At 33.9% G+C, this 18,339-nt stretch overlaps 1 protein-coding gene across 3 annotated transcripts; it reads left to right on the forward strand.

Moving 5' to 3' along the window:
* Positions 1-1,739: 1,739 nt before the first annotated feature.
* Positions 1,740-11,258, forward strand: raptor (regulatory associated protein of MTOR complex 1). Of its 3 annotated transcripts, XM_018446553.1 has the most exons (24): positions 1,740-2,226; positions 2,349-2,451; positions 4,124-4,365; positions 4,448-4,594; positions 4,683-4,858; positions 4,990-5,049; positions 5,146-5,246; positions 5,337-5,470; positions 5,607-5,990; positions 6,087-6,161; positions 6,260-6,517; positions 6,907-7,050; positions 7,118-7,238; positions 7,305-7,376; positions 7,463-7,504; positions 7,697-7,842; positions 8,142-8,239; positions 8,325-8,427; positions 8,632-8,786; positions 8,927-9,097; positions 9,205-9,449; positions 9,639-9,803; positions 9,936-10,209; positions 10,378-11,258. In XM_018446553.1, exons 1-24 carry the CDS (start codon positions 1,996-1,998, stop codon positions 10,565-10,567), a joined length of 3,837 nt encoding a protein of 1,278 aa, XP_018302055.1. In that variant the 5' UTR covers positions 1,740-1,995; the 3' UTR covers positions 10,568-11,258. The 3 variants fall into 3 exon arrangements, with proteins under 3 accessions (XP_018302055.1, XP_018302053.1, XP_018302054.1); XM_018446551.1 differs by having other exon boundaries at positions 7,118-7,376; XM_018446552.1 differs by lacking the exon at positions 7,463-7,504 and having other exon boundaries at positions 7,118-7,376.
* The last annotated feature ends 7,081 nt before the right edge of the window (positions 11,259-18,339 follow it).

An 18,339-nucleotide genomic window follows, 5' to 3' on the forward strand; every position in this document is an offset into this window, starting at 1 on the left:
GGTAGATACGGAAAAATGTTTCAAATAAAAGTTATATGGTTTGGAGAGGGACATAAGAAGGTACCATTGATTTGACTTTGGGTGACATTGCCAAAGCCAGGTTAAGGTCACGACGATTTTTTTAAATGGAACCCTCTATTTTTCATTACATTTTCTCGTAGCTTACCTCGAGAGCTTTTCTCTCGACGTGACCTTGACCTGGCTAGCCTTGGCGACGGCACCCAAGGTCAAATCAATGGTACCTTCTTATGTTTCCCTCCGAATCATACAACTGTTGTTTGAAACATTTTTCCGTATCTACCATAAGTTTTCGAGAAATCTTAATGCATTATTTAAAATGGGACATCCTGTATACATATATACGCATGCATATGTATGTACACTCGCGTATAGAAGTCCACGAAAAAGCTTTATTGAAAAGCAAAGTAAAATCAAGTGCGTTCGTAAATTTTTAAATAGTACATTGTATTTATAATTGATTAATAAGTACAATTTTCAGAAGATTTTGATTCAAATAGAATCATTTTAGATAAAATTTATTTATCACGAGACACTGAGCTCGAAGAATTAACCCCGGAAATGTAATAATTACAGTATTGTGGCATAAGAATAAATATTCATCTGCTTATCTTTAATAAAGAAAAAAAAATGTTAATAGATGTTATACTATTGCCGTTTCTGCATTATTATTTGGCGATTGCCGAAATATTATCGATGCATTACGTCGGGCTCGTTGCAGTTGTGTAATACTTATTAAAATTATTGTAATAATATCGTAATATATATTTTCACATTGAACTAATTTTGATTTTGATATAAAACAAAATGTAAACATTTTAATCAGCATTGAACTATTGACCGATTATTCATCGATTACATCAGTTAACAGAAACATCAGTTAACGAATACAGCGAAAGCTTGAAGAAATTTTGTGGAAAATTTCAAGTAATTTACGCGGAGTCTATGGTATTCATAGGATGGAATCCATAAACGTTGCTCAAGATTCGAGATGTCCTTAAGCTAGTGCATGAACCAATCAGAGAGCCGTATTAGCATCTTAAGGGTACATTCTGGGCTGCGTTCCACTTTAACGCTCACAACGCTCGTGGAATCATTTCATCCTTGTCATTTATCAAATGTTAAACAAGGACAAACGATGCTCGCGATAATACGGCTCTCTGATTGGTTCAAGCACTAGCTTAAGATCATTTCGAGTCTTGAGCAACGTCTATGGATTCCGTACTGTGTCTTTGGTTAAGTGGAACGCAGCCCAAGGCTGTTCCAAAATTGACTGCCAGTACATAAAATTTATAGTGCACGTAACATAAACTGTAGCATTATCAGTGTTGACAGTAAATTTGGAACACAGCCATAATCGATAAACGGGGAGCACAGACTCTTGCATAATGCATAACACATAAGGCATAAGAAATTTAACCAATCAGAGTTCTTTATTTCATGGAAAGGAAAGAAATGAAGGACTTTGATTGGTTCATTTCCTTATGCATTACGTGTTATGCGTTATGCTAGAGTCTGTGTTCCCCGCTTTACTCTTTACTGAAAATCTATAGTTTACGTTACGTGCACTATAGGTTTTCAATACTGGCAATAAATTTTGGAACACCTCGGATTGTCTAGTTTATTTTTTAGGGACATTTTTATAAATGGGATGAACTTTCTCAAATCCATCTCTTTTATGTCATGGTCGATGCGAAGCGAACGAAGGTAGAGGCGTAGAGCGAGGTAGCGTTAATGGCGACAATTGGCGACTACAGATGGGAAGAAGATGGAAAGAAGAATATTAACATGGCGACATGTGCGGTAAATTCAGTAAATAGGGCTAATTGCGCCCTGTCGAGGTGCTTTTACGCCGCGGTCGCATGGTGAATGTTGTTGCGCGCACCGTGCGTACAATTCGAGGAGGCTCGGTGCAATTGCTGTGACGTCGAGGACGCGTCCTTCGCACGTGTTCGCTGAGTGCAACGCGATTACGCGATGTCGGTCAGTTACGCTAGGATGAAGTCGTGCCACGAGGCGTCGTCGCCAACGTCATTACCATCGCCAATGTCGCCGTCGACGACGACACCAACGACGAGTAATGCATTGCCCAGGCGTGCCGGCGATGAGGAAGATTGGCAGATGCAGCTGGCCTTCTGCAAGCCTCGGCACAATGCCACGATCGAATATGTCAATTGTATCAGTCAGACTTGGCGAATGAAGGAGCGGGTACGTACGTGTACCGAATGCTCGATACGTTCGCGATCGGTTAAACTTACGACCGGGTAATTATGCCCATGAGAGCGCGACTGAATCTTTATCGCTGCATATATACGTTTTTGTTTTCTTAGATGAAGACAGTGAGTGTCGCTCTGGTGTTGTGCCTGAACGTTGGCGTTGATCCTCCAGATATCGTCAAGACACAACCATGCGCCCGTCTCGAATGCTGGATAGGTAGCTAAACTGGATGCCTCCTTAGTTTATTTACATTCTTTCCTCCCTACCGTTATGTAATTGCGATTTTGAGGTTAGGCATGTTAAGCGTGCCAAGTGATTCAGCCTGCTGACCATGGCATACCTGATATACGCGATACGCCAATGCTTCTGCAAGCATCCACTAGATCGGGGTATCGTTCGCATTGAGCAATCTTTTCATTTTGTCAAAATTAATAATAAATAACAGATGTTTAAAAATTTTTATATATGTGTGCAACTAGTAAGGAAAAAAGTATAAAGTGACATGAGAATGAAAATGTAAAAGAACCAAATATTATGTAGCGGCATATAAAGATAGATTTATAAAAGAAACATTTAAATTTAATGTTTTACTTATAATTTAAAATGTACTAACAAGGGAAACACCAGGCGATGGAGTCGGTGATTTTGATGCGCTTTTTACAGGCTGTTCTTGAGCGAAAAAAAAACCGATACGTGTCCGACCGTTTCAGCTATTGGCCCATAGTTTTGAAGAAATCGATTTTTTAAATAATTGTAATAATTTGAAAAGTTTACTGTATAAATGAAAATATTAGTATCTTTATAAATTTCATTTTAATTTAATGTTATTACTTTTTAATTACTTTTTGATTTTAATGAAATTTCATGAAATTACGTATTAATATTGTGAACAACTTACGAATGAATTTTTGTCAAATCTGCTTTCCTCCAGATATTAGAAAAAGTTATTGTGTCTACAACAAAAATTCATTCCTAAGATGTTCACAATGCAATAAATATTTATGTTTTTCTTGTTTTTATCTTGATTTATATCATCCCGTACAATGTACGTCTACAAAATACGATTAGTTTTCTATTATTAATAAATCGATTAATATTAATATCAAAAGAAGATCACAAATATATGACTTAATTGTTCCTAATCATAATTTCCAATTTCTAATTTCATCAGAAATTGTAAGTTTTCATTACAATCTTATTTATGTGTTCATATGAATAATAACAATGATGATGATAACAATGATAATAAATATTCCATAAATGAGTGTTTAATTATCTATAATACTAATATGTAATTTCATAAAATTTCATTAAAATCAAAAAGTAATTAAAACTAATAACATTAAATTAAAATGAAATTTATAAAGATACTGATATTTTCATTTATACAGTAAGTTTTTCAAATTATTACAATAATTATTTAAAAAATCGATTTCTTCGAAACTACTGAGTTAATGGCTGAAACGGTCAGACACATATCGTTTTTTTTTTTCCGCTCAAGAACAGTCTATCAAAGCGCATCAAAATCTTCGACCCCATCGCCTGGTGTTCCTCTTGTAAGACTAACTTATACTGTAATTATAATACAATTGGCTTTCTATAATAAACATATTATAAATATACTGTAATATAAAATAGGATCATACCTATGTATGTAAAAGCTTTAGTACCTATTTATCATGTATATTAAACATAGAATAAGGCATAGAAATAATTTTTGCTTCCTTACAAAATACTTGTAAAACAATTAAGATATTATAGATATATCAGATAATGAGTGGTATCAAACAATATATAATCATGTATAAATTATGACAAACATACTTTCCCATATTTATAATTCTACGATAATTTGGATGCAAAATTATCAAGACTGATATCTTTCTAGATCCTTTGTCGGTGAGTCCTCAAAAAGCTCTCGAAACTATAGGTTCAAATTTGCAAAAACAATATGAACGATGGCAGCCAAGAGCTCGCTACAAACAAAGTTTAGATCCAACTGTTGAGGAAGTTAAAAAATTATGTACATCTTTAAGGCGAAATGCCAAAGAAGAAAGAGTTTTATTTCACTATAATGGTCATGGAGTACCCAAACCTACTACTAATGGTGAAATATGGGTATTTAACAGGGTCAGTATAGATTCGAAATGAATAAATTTATATCCGTCACATATGATGCAATATTTATATTAACAACGGTCTGCTTTTATAGACATATACACAATACATTCCATTGTCGGTGTATGACTTGCAGACTTGGATGGGTGCACCTAGTATTTATGTATATGATTGTTCCAATGCTGGTATTATAGTAGAATCTTTTCAACAATTTGCCGACCAACACGAAAAGGAGTATGAGGTAAAATAATATATGAATTTTCTTAAAGATTCTCTAAATGTTAATAAAGCATGTGAATGTAATTATTGAATAAGATCTTTCTTCACAGATGGAAAAACAGCAAAATCGTGCGACTGGAGTGACATGTCCTGCAGCACCATGTTATAAGAATTGTATCCAATTAGCGGCATGTGCGGCTAATCAAATTTTACCTATGAATCCGAATCTACCTGCAGATATATTTACATCATGCCTTACTACACCCATAAAAATTGCAATACGCTGGTAAGAACTTTTGGCGTAAGAAAAAAATATCTATGTATTCAATATATTTATATTTCATATAAATATACACAATATGTACAAATACATATACATATATATGTATAAATATATATATTTTTTCTTTTACATAGGTTTGCCATGCAGCCTACATCCAAATTGATTCCCAATATATCGCTTGAGCTTATTGACAAGTAATATATCAAATTATGAAATTTCAATCATTGTTGTATAGAGAGAAATAATTTGAAAAATATCTTCATATGTATGTATACACGTACGTGTTTTAGAATTCCTGGACAATTGACCGATAGAAGAACAATGCTAGGCGAACTTAATTGGATATTTACCGCCATTACTGACACGATAGCGTGGAATACCTTACCAAGAGGTAAGAGATTTGAACTACAAGTTTCATCGAAAATACAAGTTTCACGCAAAATAAAAAGTATAATTATAATAATTATAAAAATGTGTATAGATTTGTTTCAAAGGTTATTTAGACAAGACCTATTAGTTGCCAGTCTGTTCAGAAATTTCTTGCTAGCTGAGAGGATACTTCGTTCTTACGATTGCACACCAGTTTCTTCTCCGAAATTGCCGCCAACTTATCAGGTAAAAAAAAATTGATTCATTATATATCCGTACAAAGGAATTTCTTTGCTAAAACTTTGTTTATGTGTGCCAAACTTTTAATCATTCCTTGCTTTTAAATATGTAGAAAGCAAAATCTCTCTTCCCATTTTTCTAGCACCGTATGTGGCAAGCTTGGGACATGGCGCTTGACCTGTGCTTGGCACAATTGCCAACGGTTCTGGAAAATGAAGATCGATACGTGCATTCATCATTTTTCGAAGATCAACTCACAGCTTTTCAAGTGTGGCTCAACTTAGGATCGAAAAATCGTAGTCCACCTGAACAGCTTCCAATTGTCCTCCAAGTGCTATTGAGTCAAGTTCATAGACTAAGAGCGTTAGAGCTGTTAGGACGTTTTCTTGATCTCGGTCCATGGGCTGTGAACCTAGCACTTAGTGTTGGCATCTTTCCATATGTTTTAAAATTATTGCAAAGCAACGCCAGAGAACTTCGACCATTGCTCGTTTTTATATGGGCAAAAATTCTAGCGGTAGATAATGTGAGTTCTACACTTGCATATTATTATCCATATAATATTACACGGTTATACTTTATACGTATAAATTCTAATTTTAGATATGATTCTGAATTGCAGACTTGCCAAGCAGACCTTGTGCGTGATGGCGGTCATAAATATTTCTTGTCTGTGCTGCAGGACACTTCTATCCCGGTAGTTTATATGTTATGTTTAATTTTATCCGGTAACCACACCTGAATTACAACGGCTAAAGTTTCTCGTAACGAAAGTACGTTTGATAATGATTTCAGAGTGAGCACAGGACATTAGCTGCATTTGTGTTGGCCAGTATCGTAAACGATTACCGGCCAGGTCAAGTGGCTGCAAATCAGGGCAGTCTCGTTTCAATATGCTTGGAACAATTGGGAGACACAAATTCTTTGTTACGGCAATGGCTTTGCTTGTGCCTAGCGCGGCTTTGGCATAATTTCGATAAAGCAAGATGGTGTGGTGTTAGGGACATTGCACATGAAAAATTGTTCACTTTATTAAAGGATCCTGTTCCAGAGGTTATATGACTAATTATTTATATATACACATAAATAATTTCGATAATGTTCACTATATATACATATATATATATACACACACGTGCGCACGTGCGTGCGTGTATGCATAATAATTGCATATATCTGTAATGAATTTGCAAACTACTGAATTAGATGCGTGTAAGAAATTTTATTTTGTTATTTTATAATGCCATTTTATAGCGTAAAAAAGGAGTTTCTATATATATATATATATATTTTCTTTTTTAATTTTTAATATATATGAATTTAATGATATGAATTTATGATTGTGATAAAGAGGGAACAGGAAACTTATGACACAGCTTTATTATAGCGTTACATATCATACATCAATCCCTAAAATTTTAAGGAAATGTTGTTTGATACAGGTCCGGGCAGCTAGCGTGTACGCATTGGGCACATTTATAAATAGCGTTACAACCAGAAGCGAGCATGCGAATAATATCGATCAAATTATCGCTATGACACTTATTAATACAGTTTCTCACGATATGTGTCCATTGGTTAGAAAAGTAAGTCAAGATTGTGATTTAGAATTGGTAAATATTGACAAATTATTATGAAATTGTCTAACTGCAGGAATTAGTTGTGGCTCTACAATGGATGGTGCTACATTTTGAAAATTCCTTCGTTACGCTAGCCATGGCCGAGGAGAACAGTCGAAAGGATCTTGTTGTAGAAACTTTATCCCCATTCAGTGGTATGAGACGCATTAGCTCGCGCGATAGATTGAAAATGTTGTCACCCAACAATACGTACACTGTAGATACGACCGATGGATTTGGACCACAGGATCGCATTAAAAGAGTATCGTCTTCGTCATCTATTAGCAGTCTAGGTAAGGAATGCAGGAGAAGTCAATTAATACCTTCTGTCTGAACACTGAATCGAATAGTTACCTGCATTGATTCTTTCGTGTGTCAGGTAATAATTGGGAGTTCGTGAGGAAACCTTGCGAGTCACTTGGTAATAATGATTAGAAGTTTCGTTGCATGCATCATACATAGTTAATGCTTTTTGTTTTTGCAATTTTGCAATTTCCACCGATAGAGTGCTTTTTGCATAGGCTTTGTACAATAGCAATATTTTTTCTTTTTTCATTAAAATAACTTTACGATAGCACATTTCATATGAATTTTATGAAATTGTTTATCGCAGGTCACAGTTCTCTTGGAAACTTACCAAGTCTTTCCTATGGTAGTGTATATATGAAATTATGGCATGGATTGTGTAATCTCGACAATGATCCTCATCCGGTGGTCGCTGCTATGTCTCAAAAAATTACCAATCACATTCGTAATAAGGTATTTATATCTAATAACGTTTTTCTGGCAGAGCTGGTGTGCACTCAGTGCACTTTAAAGCCATTGTACACAAATCGACGTAAAGATATAGGTTTAATAAAAATGAATTTAAAATCGCAAAATCTTCAATACATGTTATTGTGGTATTTGATAAAATATACATTGAGATATCTTACTTTTACATTCAGATTAGTGTACAACAGCTTTAATGTGCACTGAGTGCGCATTCAGTGAAAAACGCTATAAAGTATCACACTTAAAATTTAATTGCATAGTTTTTGTCATTTAAAAAATTTCAGGTGAAAGCATCTTCCACCCCTAAAGAGGTAGTTGAAACAAAAATTTCCTCGTCGTTGTCTCTTCCGCCGTCTCCGTCAAATCGAACTGGTTATTTGAGGTCGGTTAAAATCTTTTTTGTATAAAACGTAATTTTGTAATTATGTCTTTTATTTCTAACAATTCCTTTTACGTGTTTATTGTAGCAAAGGGGAATCGCCACCGGCTGTCAACTCTGGAACAGATTTGTTGCGTTCTTCGAGAGTTTTAACGCATGGTAGTCGTTCGAGGAAACCTGTTCCTAATACAGTAAGAATCAGTTGTTGATTTGTTTTTCCTAACGTTAACTTTTTTAACGAATTCAAGTGACAACAAAATATTGTATAAATGTACATTGTTTAAATTCTATTTTCCAATTTTATTTTTACAATAAGTTAAAAAAATTATTCGATGTACTTGTTAAAATTGATAATGAAGAATCAACTTATTTATGTTACCCTCTTATAATTTTAGATATCTGAAGAGCCAGACGAAGTACCTGGAGTTAAAACTCCATTGACTACCTCCCAATTTGTCGAATGGAGTTGCGCGCAGTTTGCTCAGCCGGTTAGTTTAGAGGACGAAATGGACGATGTAGAGAGCAGACCATATCTCGAACGAGAATGGCGGTAAGAAACATTTAAACTTTTACTCTCTCTCTCTCTCTCTCTCTCTCTCTAATGCTAGTTCTCTAATTTCAAAATAAATTCCCATCAAGTTTTTGCATTTTTAATACGAAACATACATTACTCATCGATTGTGATCGCAGATTTATACGTAACGCAAGGCAAAAACAAGATGCAAGAGAGGAACAATTGCGCGCGCCGCAAAATAAAATAGAATCGCAAGTGTATCACGCGAGGTGTTCTCAATCACCTCAAGTTCTGGTTTTTCATCCATTTGAACCACATTTGGCCGTGGCGCTGAAAGATTGCTTTGGGTATTTGAATTTTCTCATCATAACGAATATCTCTTATTTAAAATACAATAGATAAGCATATATATAAAGAGAAAGATTTAATTAACACTTGTTAAAAATTGTTTCAGCATATGGGATTATCAGAATAGCACAAAGTTGACTTATTGCATGAGTTATGGAAACAAAGTAAAATCGCGCATCACAGCACTCGAATTCATCAACTCTCATGACTTAACTCTGCTGATGGCAGGTTCTGATGATGGTTCCGTACAAATCTGGAAGAATTATAACGGTACGATAAGCCGCGATCCGATTCTACTCACAGCTTGGCAAGCGCTGGCTGACGTGCAACCTGCAACCAAGACTTCTAGTGGTACATATCAGATAGCACATATTCGAGATTCTGTTATAAATTTATCTCATAACCTATTGTAATCGCTGTTTTAGATTTTAACAATAATTTTTTGCATTGTATTTCTTATATTATGTACATCCTAAAAATAATCTTGTTTATTTTTTATACTATACTATCAGCGAAGTATTGTCAATAATATATTTGCAGTGACAGCACGACTCGTTACAAAATGGGAGCAGAAATCGCTCACTCTAGCAGTAACGGGCGATGTCCGCATTGTAAGACTCTGGGATGCAGAAACTGAATTGAAGAAGCAAGATATTCCAACAGGCGCTGATTGTTGCACCACATGCATCGACGTTGATGGCACAGGTTGGTTATTTAAAAGAAAGGTATTTTCTTTTCTCATATTACATTTTATGTTTTATATCACTATATATCATTTCTTGTTGCGCCAATATGAAATGAGCATCATATTAAAATTTGTTCTGCAATGTTTCATAGGTGCAATTATGACACTTGGTTGCGGTGATGGATCGGTTCGACTCTTAGATCGGAGATTGCCTCCGACAGAAGCAAGAGTGATGACTTGGAGGGAACACACCGCTTGGGTGTCGGGTATATTTTTAAGGGAATCTGCACCGCAACTATTTACCGCATCTTCCACAGGTGACATAAAAATGTTTGATCTTAGGAAAAATTCCTCCGTGAGCACGATTCAAATAACACCAGGCATTGCGGCATTGACTGTGCACGAAATAGCTGACGTTTTCGCATGGTGAGTGCGATTAAACTTATCTTATTAATAAATTTATAGCTAATCAAACCATTAATATATATGTATGTATAACTATTATACATTTTGTTAGCTATAATTTCTTACATTGTTTTAATGATAATCTCCCATATTTTTTTCTTTTGGATTAGAGAAAGATTTTTGTTTTAGTGGAACAACAAGTCATTGTATCAGCATCTACAACACATTGGGACAACATCTCAATACGCTGAAATTTCACGAAGGATTTATGGGTACACGCCTCAGTCCAGTAAGCTGTCTGAATTTTCATCCGTATCGCGTAACTTTGGCGGCCGGCTTTGTGGACAGTACCTTCACAGTATACGAATCACGCAGATGACTATTAGAGATGGAACTCGTGTAAGATCCTTGTAAGATTTTGTAAATTTATAAAAGCGCCTCACGTTCTTTTTTTGCATTCACCTTTGCGTATTGCAATATTATCAATGAAATTAGGGCTTTTTGTTTCCACGAGAGAATCACAGAATAACTATCCTACGTCGATGATAAAGGGTAGTCTTCATTTTCCCGCCATTTCTTCTCGCTAGTATATTGACGATCTGCCTGCTATTTCATGCAAAGTATGGAGAAAGAACGTAGTTGTAGCTTTTGTGATAAAAGTGAGAGAATGGGAGGAAGGGTAACCAAAGTATTTCGAGACGACCAAAGAATAAGTTACTATCTTGTATGTCAGTTACTATCTTGTGTGCAAAAATTATATCAAGATAGTCTTATGACTATCTTGATATGATTTTTGTGCACAAAATAGTAACTGTCGACAGAACTTTGGTGTCCCGGGAAATGCCGATGCATAAAAATATATATACATTGTGATAAAAAGTTAATGCGAGTTTGTGTAATCAAGAAAAGATTAATGTTTAACGAAAACTTTACGATCCTTACAGTGAGAGATAATCTCAACTATTGTGCCATGTAATATGCTACTTCAGAATTAAGCTGTTTCCATGCAGATATTGATGTAACGAAGATATTTTAATTACAGAATCGATCACACTGTGGCTGTGTAAATACGGCTCGCATTACATGCATTTTTATAAATTACGTGAGTGAAAATTGTTGCTAGAGTATACGTTTCGCTATTGTTTGTCGATATATAACATTAACTTCCGTTTTCAAATATTATTTCTATCATCGTGTTCCTGATCAATAAAATAATATAGTTCCGTTTCGAACAATTTTAATCATTACTGATATCGTACAAACTTTGCTTAAGTATGTAAGTATATTTTTGTAAGTAGTAAGATTTGACAAAGAATATATTTGTTACGTCTATACGTTTATTCGAGTGGCAATATTAGATAGAAACCGTACGTATGTGTGCAATATTTGTAGATCGTGATATTCGTCGATCTAAATACATATACATACATATACAATTGCAGAAATTTCCAAATACCATTTACAAGCTGAATAAGCGCGAAAATAATAGAGGGAGAGAACGGACACGATATTTTTTTATATGAATGTGTAACCTCCGATTTATTATTTATATAAATTATTTTACAAGCATTTTTAATTGTACCCATTGTGGCTACAACGAAGCGTCGTATCGTTTAAATTTTTATTTCTCAAGAGCCAATTGGCAAAACACTAATTATGTTACATACATCCTGTTAAGAATTACTTACGTAAAATATTTAGCGATTACCGCAATCCCTCCCTACGGTACATACATGATAAAATTATTAGTGATCGCATCTGCGATCGCAGTCACGCAATTGTATTGACCACAAATAACGATGACGTATTTTAAACAATATGATTATTTGGTAATTATGTTATATAGTAGCTTGTTCTGTTCCATCCACGGTAAAGTTTTGCAGTAGAAAAATGTATAATGCGCTGGTACTCACGGAGACAGAGAAAGCAATCTAGCTTCTTTACGGTGCATAATATATAGAACAAGTTATTGCTAAACTAGGAGTACAAGTAGAGCACGTTGACGTTATACGAGCAAAAATCGGTTATATTATTGTAATGATAGATACATTGTAAATATACATAAATACGTAAATAGGATATTCTTACTATAGGAAGAGAGAGAAAGTGCGACAAGTGCATACACAGCTCTTTGTATCTCTATGAGTTTTGTTATTGACACGTTGCATAATCTAGGCATGTGTGATAAAGCGACGGGGATTGATGGATTTGCGTGCGGTATTATAAGAGTTCCGATCGCAGATTTGTACAGATACATAGATGCAATACGTAGTGCCAGATGTACTTAATCGCTCATTGTCGATTGTGGAAATCATGCGGTTCTCTCTCGCTCTCTCTCTCTCTCTCTCTCTCTCTCTCTCTCTCTCTCTCTCTCTCTCTTCCTTTCTTTCTTTTTATCAAAACAATTTGTTTATTCTATATTTCACTGCTAACGAATTTGGACATTAACATTATCCATCATGTATTTATTTCGATAGACGCTATCTAATTTTAGTACGTACCACTGTGCCTGTTAGATTAGTCGTTCAATGCCGTTTTTGCACAATTTTTATTCTTCGTTATATTTTACTCATTTCAATTTTCAACATTGCACTTGGACGATAAAACGAACAATAAGATCGAATAAGAGCATAAATAGAATAAATCATACTTTAGTCGAAATCTAACATTTTAAACTAGATTTATATTGCTGCAGAAATACTAGTATGGAAAGAACATATCTTAGCCGAAGAGCTTAGTTAATAGCATTTTTTATTCTTAAAGAAAATAAAAAATGAGAAAAATTGATTTGAAAGTTTTGCTATAAAAGTTGTGTGTGTGTGTGTGTGTGTGTGTGTGTGTGTGTGTGTGTGTGTGTGTGTGTGTAACGGCTTTAAATAAATTTTAAAGTTTAAACTTTCGTGAGAGGAAGAGATTGGATGTGAAGATGAGATTAGAGCGGACAATTGATTTTGACACAATCAGAGATTACTAACGAATTGCATTGCAGCCAATGCTACAAATAAAAATTTACATTAATTTATTATTCTAAATTACAAATTGTAAAAATTCAAATTGTTCATTCTAGTCTTGTATATCCGCGTATGATCTTCTCTTAAATTTTAGTTATATTTCACAAATGACATCCATATAAATGACTTAAAAAAAATACGGATTTAAGGATGTATGGGTGTGATATTTCAGCATAATAACAAATTTATGAAAAAATTACAGATTATTTGAAATCACATGTACAAGAGTAATATGACAAATTTGGTGACGGTTTACTATCTGGATCATAAGTTATTTTAATAAATAGTAGTATTTTTTTAATTTGTGCTCTAATAAAAATGTATGGCAATGTATTACACAAAATAAATGACAAAAATCTCAACTTTTTAATATAAATACATTATGCATTCAAGATTATTAATATAAAGTTATAATGCGATGCATGAACTAGTTGTTCAGTAAATTAACAAAATATTTGTTTTATATCTTTGTAACTTATCAGTGAATCGCATTGAAAGTTTAAGTTATTTTGAATATTTAAAGTATTTATAAAAAAAATTTAGATTTTTATTATCATTTTTAAAATTTTAGTTTATAAAAATATTCAATAAAAAATTCAATAAAGACGTTTTTATTGAGTTTTGAACACAACACTTTTATACATATATATAAATTATTTAAAGTATAAATATTAACATTTATAAAAATGATGCCCATATAGTCTTAAAAAGATTCATTGCAGCAAACGCTAAATATTCTTGAAATATTCATAAAATGTTTCTAAAATCCTTAAAAAACATTCCAAGAATACTCCAAATATTCCGAATATTTACGATATGTAAAAGAAACATCCGAATGTCGGTTAAAAATTTCATTTGTACATCGTTACATATTCCGAGAATGTTCCATATATGTTCCATAAATATTCCGTAAAATTTTAATTTTTCCAAAAATTCCAGGTCAGGTCTCGTCTGTGAATGAATTTTTAAACAAAATTTTACTTTGAAAAATACATTTAATGTGTTTTCACCTTGGAGCCCAATTTTGGGGCTCACTTCACAGACGAAGTATTGCGCTCCTTATATTTTCTCCTAGGTGATTCTTGTTTACGAGTAAATGACCTTCACTGCAGCCTTCTGTCAGCAGAGATGTGATACTGCTCGCTTGCTAGCGATTTTCGTGAAATATACAAGGATTATTCACACAATATTCTGAACATTTCATCGACATTTACACATTCTGTGATGATTTTTGGTACATTGGTAATACGAATCGAACTTTCTGTGAATATTTAGCGTTAGCTGAGACAATTTTTTTTATCGCCTAACGGTAGTGGTAGACTGGTTCTAAAAAAAATTCGTAACAGTTCGAAGATAATTTTTCCGCAAATGGATATGCTGAGAAAAATGTATGAATTTTCATTCAAAATCTTACGTAAGAAACCATGCAGTATAATTTCAGTAAATTCAATTATTCACGCTATAAACTGACGTCTTGTCATTGTAGCTGAATCATGAGATGTGCAGTATAGGGAAAAATCAAGAAAATTCTTTTTTTTTTACATGATTTGACCGCAACAAAAAAATTGCTTTATACAATAAATATGCATGTGTATCCAAATATGAACTTGGTGAAATTATATCGATTATTCTCGTAAACGCATAGTTCCACGATAACACTGCTCTACTCTTATGTATATTGAGTACAACTCGACGATCGCGCCGTTATTATATCGTTAGTTAGCAATAATTGCGCTAAGGATTCGCAGACGCTTATGGAATACCACAAGGAATGTCAAATACCAAGTATCAACGATTTTGACACCGTATGCTGTTGTACATTTGTGTAATTATGTAATTGCCTCGTAGTTAAATACAATATTATCACGTTACGCCGATCTTGTGTAAATAAGGTAAATTCGTAATTTTGTTTTTTCTTTTTCCTTCTTTCTGCATCATATACTCATCGCATCTCAAATACATCGATATATCTACCACACTCTGGGTCGTTGCAGACATGATGGGGGGTTCACATCGAAAATCGAGGAAAAAGAATTTACAAATATAGGTATTAAATGTGACTTGTTTGAAGTCGTTGGTGCGATTATCTTTGGAAATGTTACTATTTTTTCTTAATTCTTAGTTATTGCTCACGCGTTAGTACAAGATTGTCGGCACAACTTATCGACGCATATGTGTTAAGTTGACGTGGCGATTTATTCAGGCATGAATTCCTCGGCGAATCGTGCATCCGTGCATGCGGAATGCACCACGAGTGGCAGTCGTTGAAACGGTGCGATAAGAGAACTTTGTTTAGTTCCATCGCGTTTCCAGTATAGAATCACAACGGGATGATCTTATTGATTGATTTCACCGTGACATGAAATTCGTCGTTATCATTCGATCGAAAACGTGATGCTATTTCACGCTATAATTCTACAAACGTTCCAGACACGTGTGACGTGTGACTCGTTTCATTGCATAACGACTGCAGATATGCTTCGAGAGAGCTAATTTATTACTTTCATGAGTTTAATTTTGTATATGGTAAGAGCGACAATTTATCTTATAAATACTAATAAGTCGTTTGCATCACATTAATTATAACATTTACTCGTTCTTTTGTGTATTATATTAATTACGTGACTCTCAAGTATGTTGTACAGAGTCTGTATGTCTAGATAAGAGTCATATTTGAAGGATATTTATGCGATTTCTCGAGTTCCAGTCTGATATGAATAAAGCGGGGAGTAACGAGTTTCATGAATTTTATAAATCAAACTACAGATGGTCGATTGTGTATCTCGAAATGAGGTGAAAATTATAAAAGTGAGCAAATTCGCTAGCATAATTTAATTAGTCAACATCTAGTGAATTTGATCATTTTTGAAATTTTTACCTCATTTCAAAATACCCAACCCAATCGACTCCCAGAAAGGAGGACGCACTAGTGCGCACTGATGCATATTACTCGTATTATAAAGCCATTGTACATATACACTGATTTAATCTAATAAGGAAAGGGACCCAACTGTCCCTCTCCGATTTTAATGAGCTTTTAGTATGTTATTTTCCGGACAAAAATAAGCGCGCAACACATATTTTTTTATACGTGCTCATTTTCATTTTTAATGGGTGAAACACCCCTTCGACGAAAATTGGTTTTTCTCTTTCGAAGCGAATACCGTCGAAACTGTAACCGATTTTCGTCGAAGGGGTGTTTCACCCCTTAAAAATGAAAATGGGCTCGTATAAAAAAATACGTGTCGCTTATTTTTGTCTGGAGAATAACATACTAAAAATTCATTAAGATCGGAAAGGGATAGTTAGGTCCCTTTCCTTGTAAGCGTAAAAATGAAATGCAATATTTTGAATTATAAGATACCAGGATTGGGTAGTGCTAAGTTAAAAACATAAAAGTTAAGTTAAAAAGTTAAAAAGTTAATTAATTTTAACTTAACTCAGTTACATTTTAGACTCTTAACTTTCTAACTTAATTTAGTTACATTTTGTCGGTAACTATTAACTTTTAATTTGATTTTTTTTAAGTCAATCCTCAGACACAATGCAAAAGGATAATAAGTATATAATTTAGTAATTTTATATTGTATAATCGTTACTTGTGAATAAAAATAACCAAAATCTTTAATAAATATGCTGTGGGAAAGAAAAAAAATATGAAAAGTTATGTAAAATGGTCAAACTTTTTCTTTTTCTTTTTTTTTAATTGTTCGTTCGAACCAAATTTAATTTTTAATTTTTCAATTACTTTTTTTATTAACTTAACTTTTAATTCAATTAATTTCATTATGGATTAACTCGTATATATGTATTTTAACTAAGTTAAATTTTCAAGGCTGTTAACTTAACTTAGTTAAAAAAAAAAGTTAATTTATCCAACCCTGTAAAATACATATCGTATTTAACAACACAATAAAATTAGATTTCACGATTTAATCCGTTCTGTATTATATTAAACATATATCTTTACTGAAATATGATGGCTTTAATAGTGCGCACTGAGTAAATCTAATCGAATTTGATATTTATTTTCATGGTTTCAGTTTCATGGGCCGATTATCACGTGTACGTGCACCTCACGTGCATATTTAGAGCCTCGCGTTGAACTCACGTATTCTTTCGCTGAACGGATTTGTCGCGCGGTGAACGAACGTTTTAATTTAAAACGATTATCAAGGACCCAATGCATTTTCTTCGTAAATATTCGTGAGGATGCAGGTGGAGGTTAATGGCTCGATGGACAATATAGGGCGTTCCTATTTGCACCGAAAACATTTGCTTTTACTTTTACTTTTTTATCTTATCTGTGCTTTAAAAAAATTTCCGCTATTCACAGAGCGATCATTGTTCGCATTAAGGAACATATATTAGAGAGAAATTATGCTCTTCGTTAGACAAATATGGAATCAGGTTAATAATCTGATGATACGTGATCGGAAAGCAACAGTGAATATCAAAAGTTATTTCACGCTTTTTATCGAACGAGGGTTCTCCGAGTACACATTTCTTGATTAATACAGTTCTCGCAGAGGAAACGTACCTTAATTTAAGATAAGAATAAAAAAATGTGATATTTTTTAAAAATACGGAATTTTTTAAAATAACTTTGAAATATTTACAGAGAGAAATACAAATTTCATAATATTTTAATAATGTCAAATTGCGTAAATGTTCTCGTCTATATAAAATATATTATATATTTTATTATATGTATAAGGCCTTGCGCACAATAGAAGAAATATATATGTTACAAGCAGAATTAAATACTAGAGAAATAAAAAAAATTAGGAACGTAAGAGGACGCAAAGACATTTAATTATGTCTTAAGTTGTATTTAATTGTATCCATTGTGCGTTTTGTTGAACAACTCTGTGAAGTTAGCCGTTGGTCGGATCTCGATCGAATTGATTCGCGACAATTGCGACCCAGTTCACCCAGTGCACAGTGGTAGATTCGCGCGAGATTGGGCGACCCTCAAAAAGAGAGGGAACTAGAGAAGAGGTAAACTAAAGAAGGGAGAGCACAGCGTTGAGCCACGTTGAACACGCGGCGCGTGGCGTAACGACTAGCGAGTGGCTGAGTGGCGATTTGGCGAGTGGCGAGTGCGGTGGAGTACGGCGACGCGACGTCTTGGCGTCTC

Source organism: Mycetomoellerius zeteki, unplaced genomic scaffold (assembly GCF_001594055.1).
Source record: "Mycetomoellerius zeteki isolate Tzet28-1 unplaced genomic scaffold, Tzet1.0 scaffold182, whole genome shotgun sequence".
NCBI classification, from domain to species: domain Eukaryota; kingdom Metazoa; phylum Arthropoda; class Insecta; order Hymenoptera; family Formicidae; genus Mycetomoellerius; species Mycetomoellerius zeteki.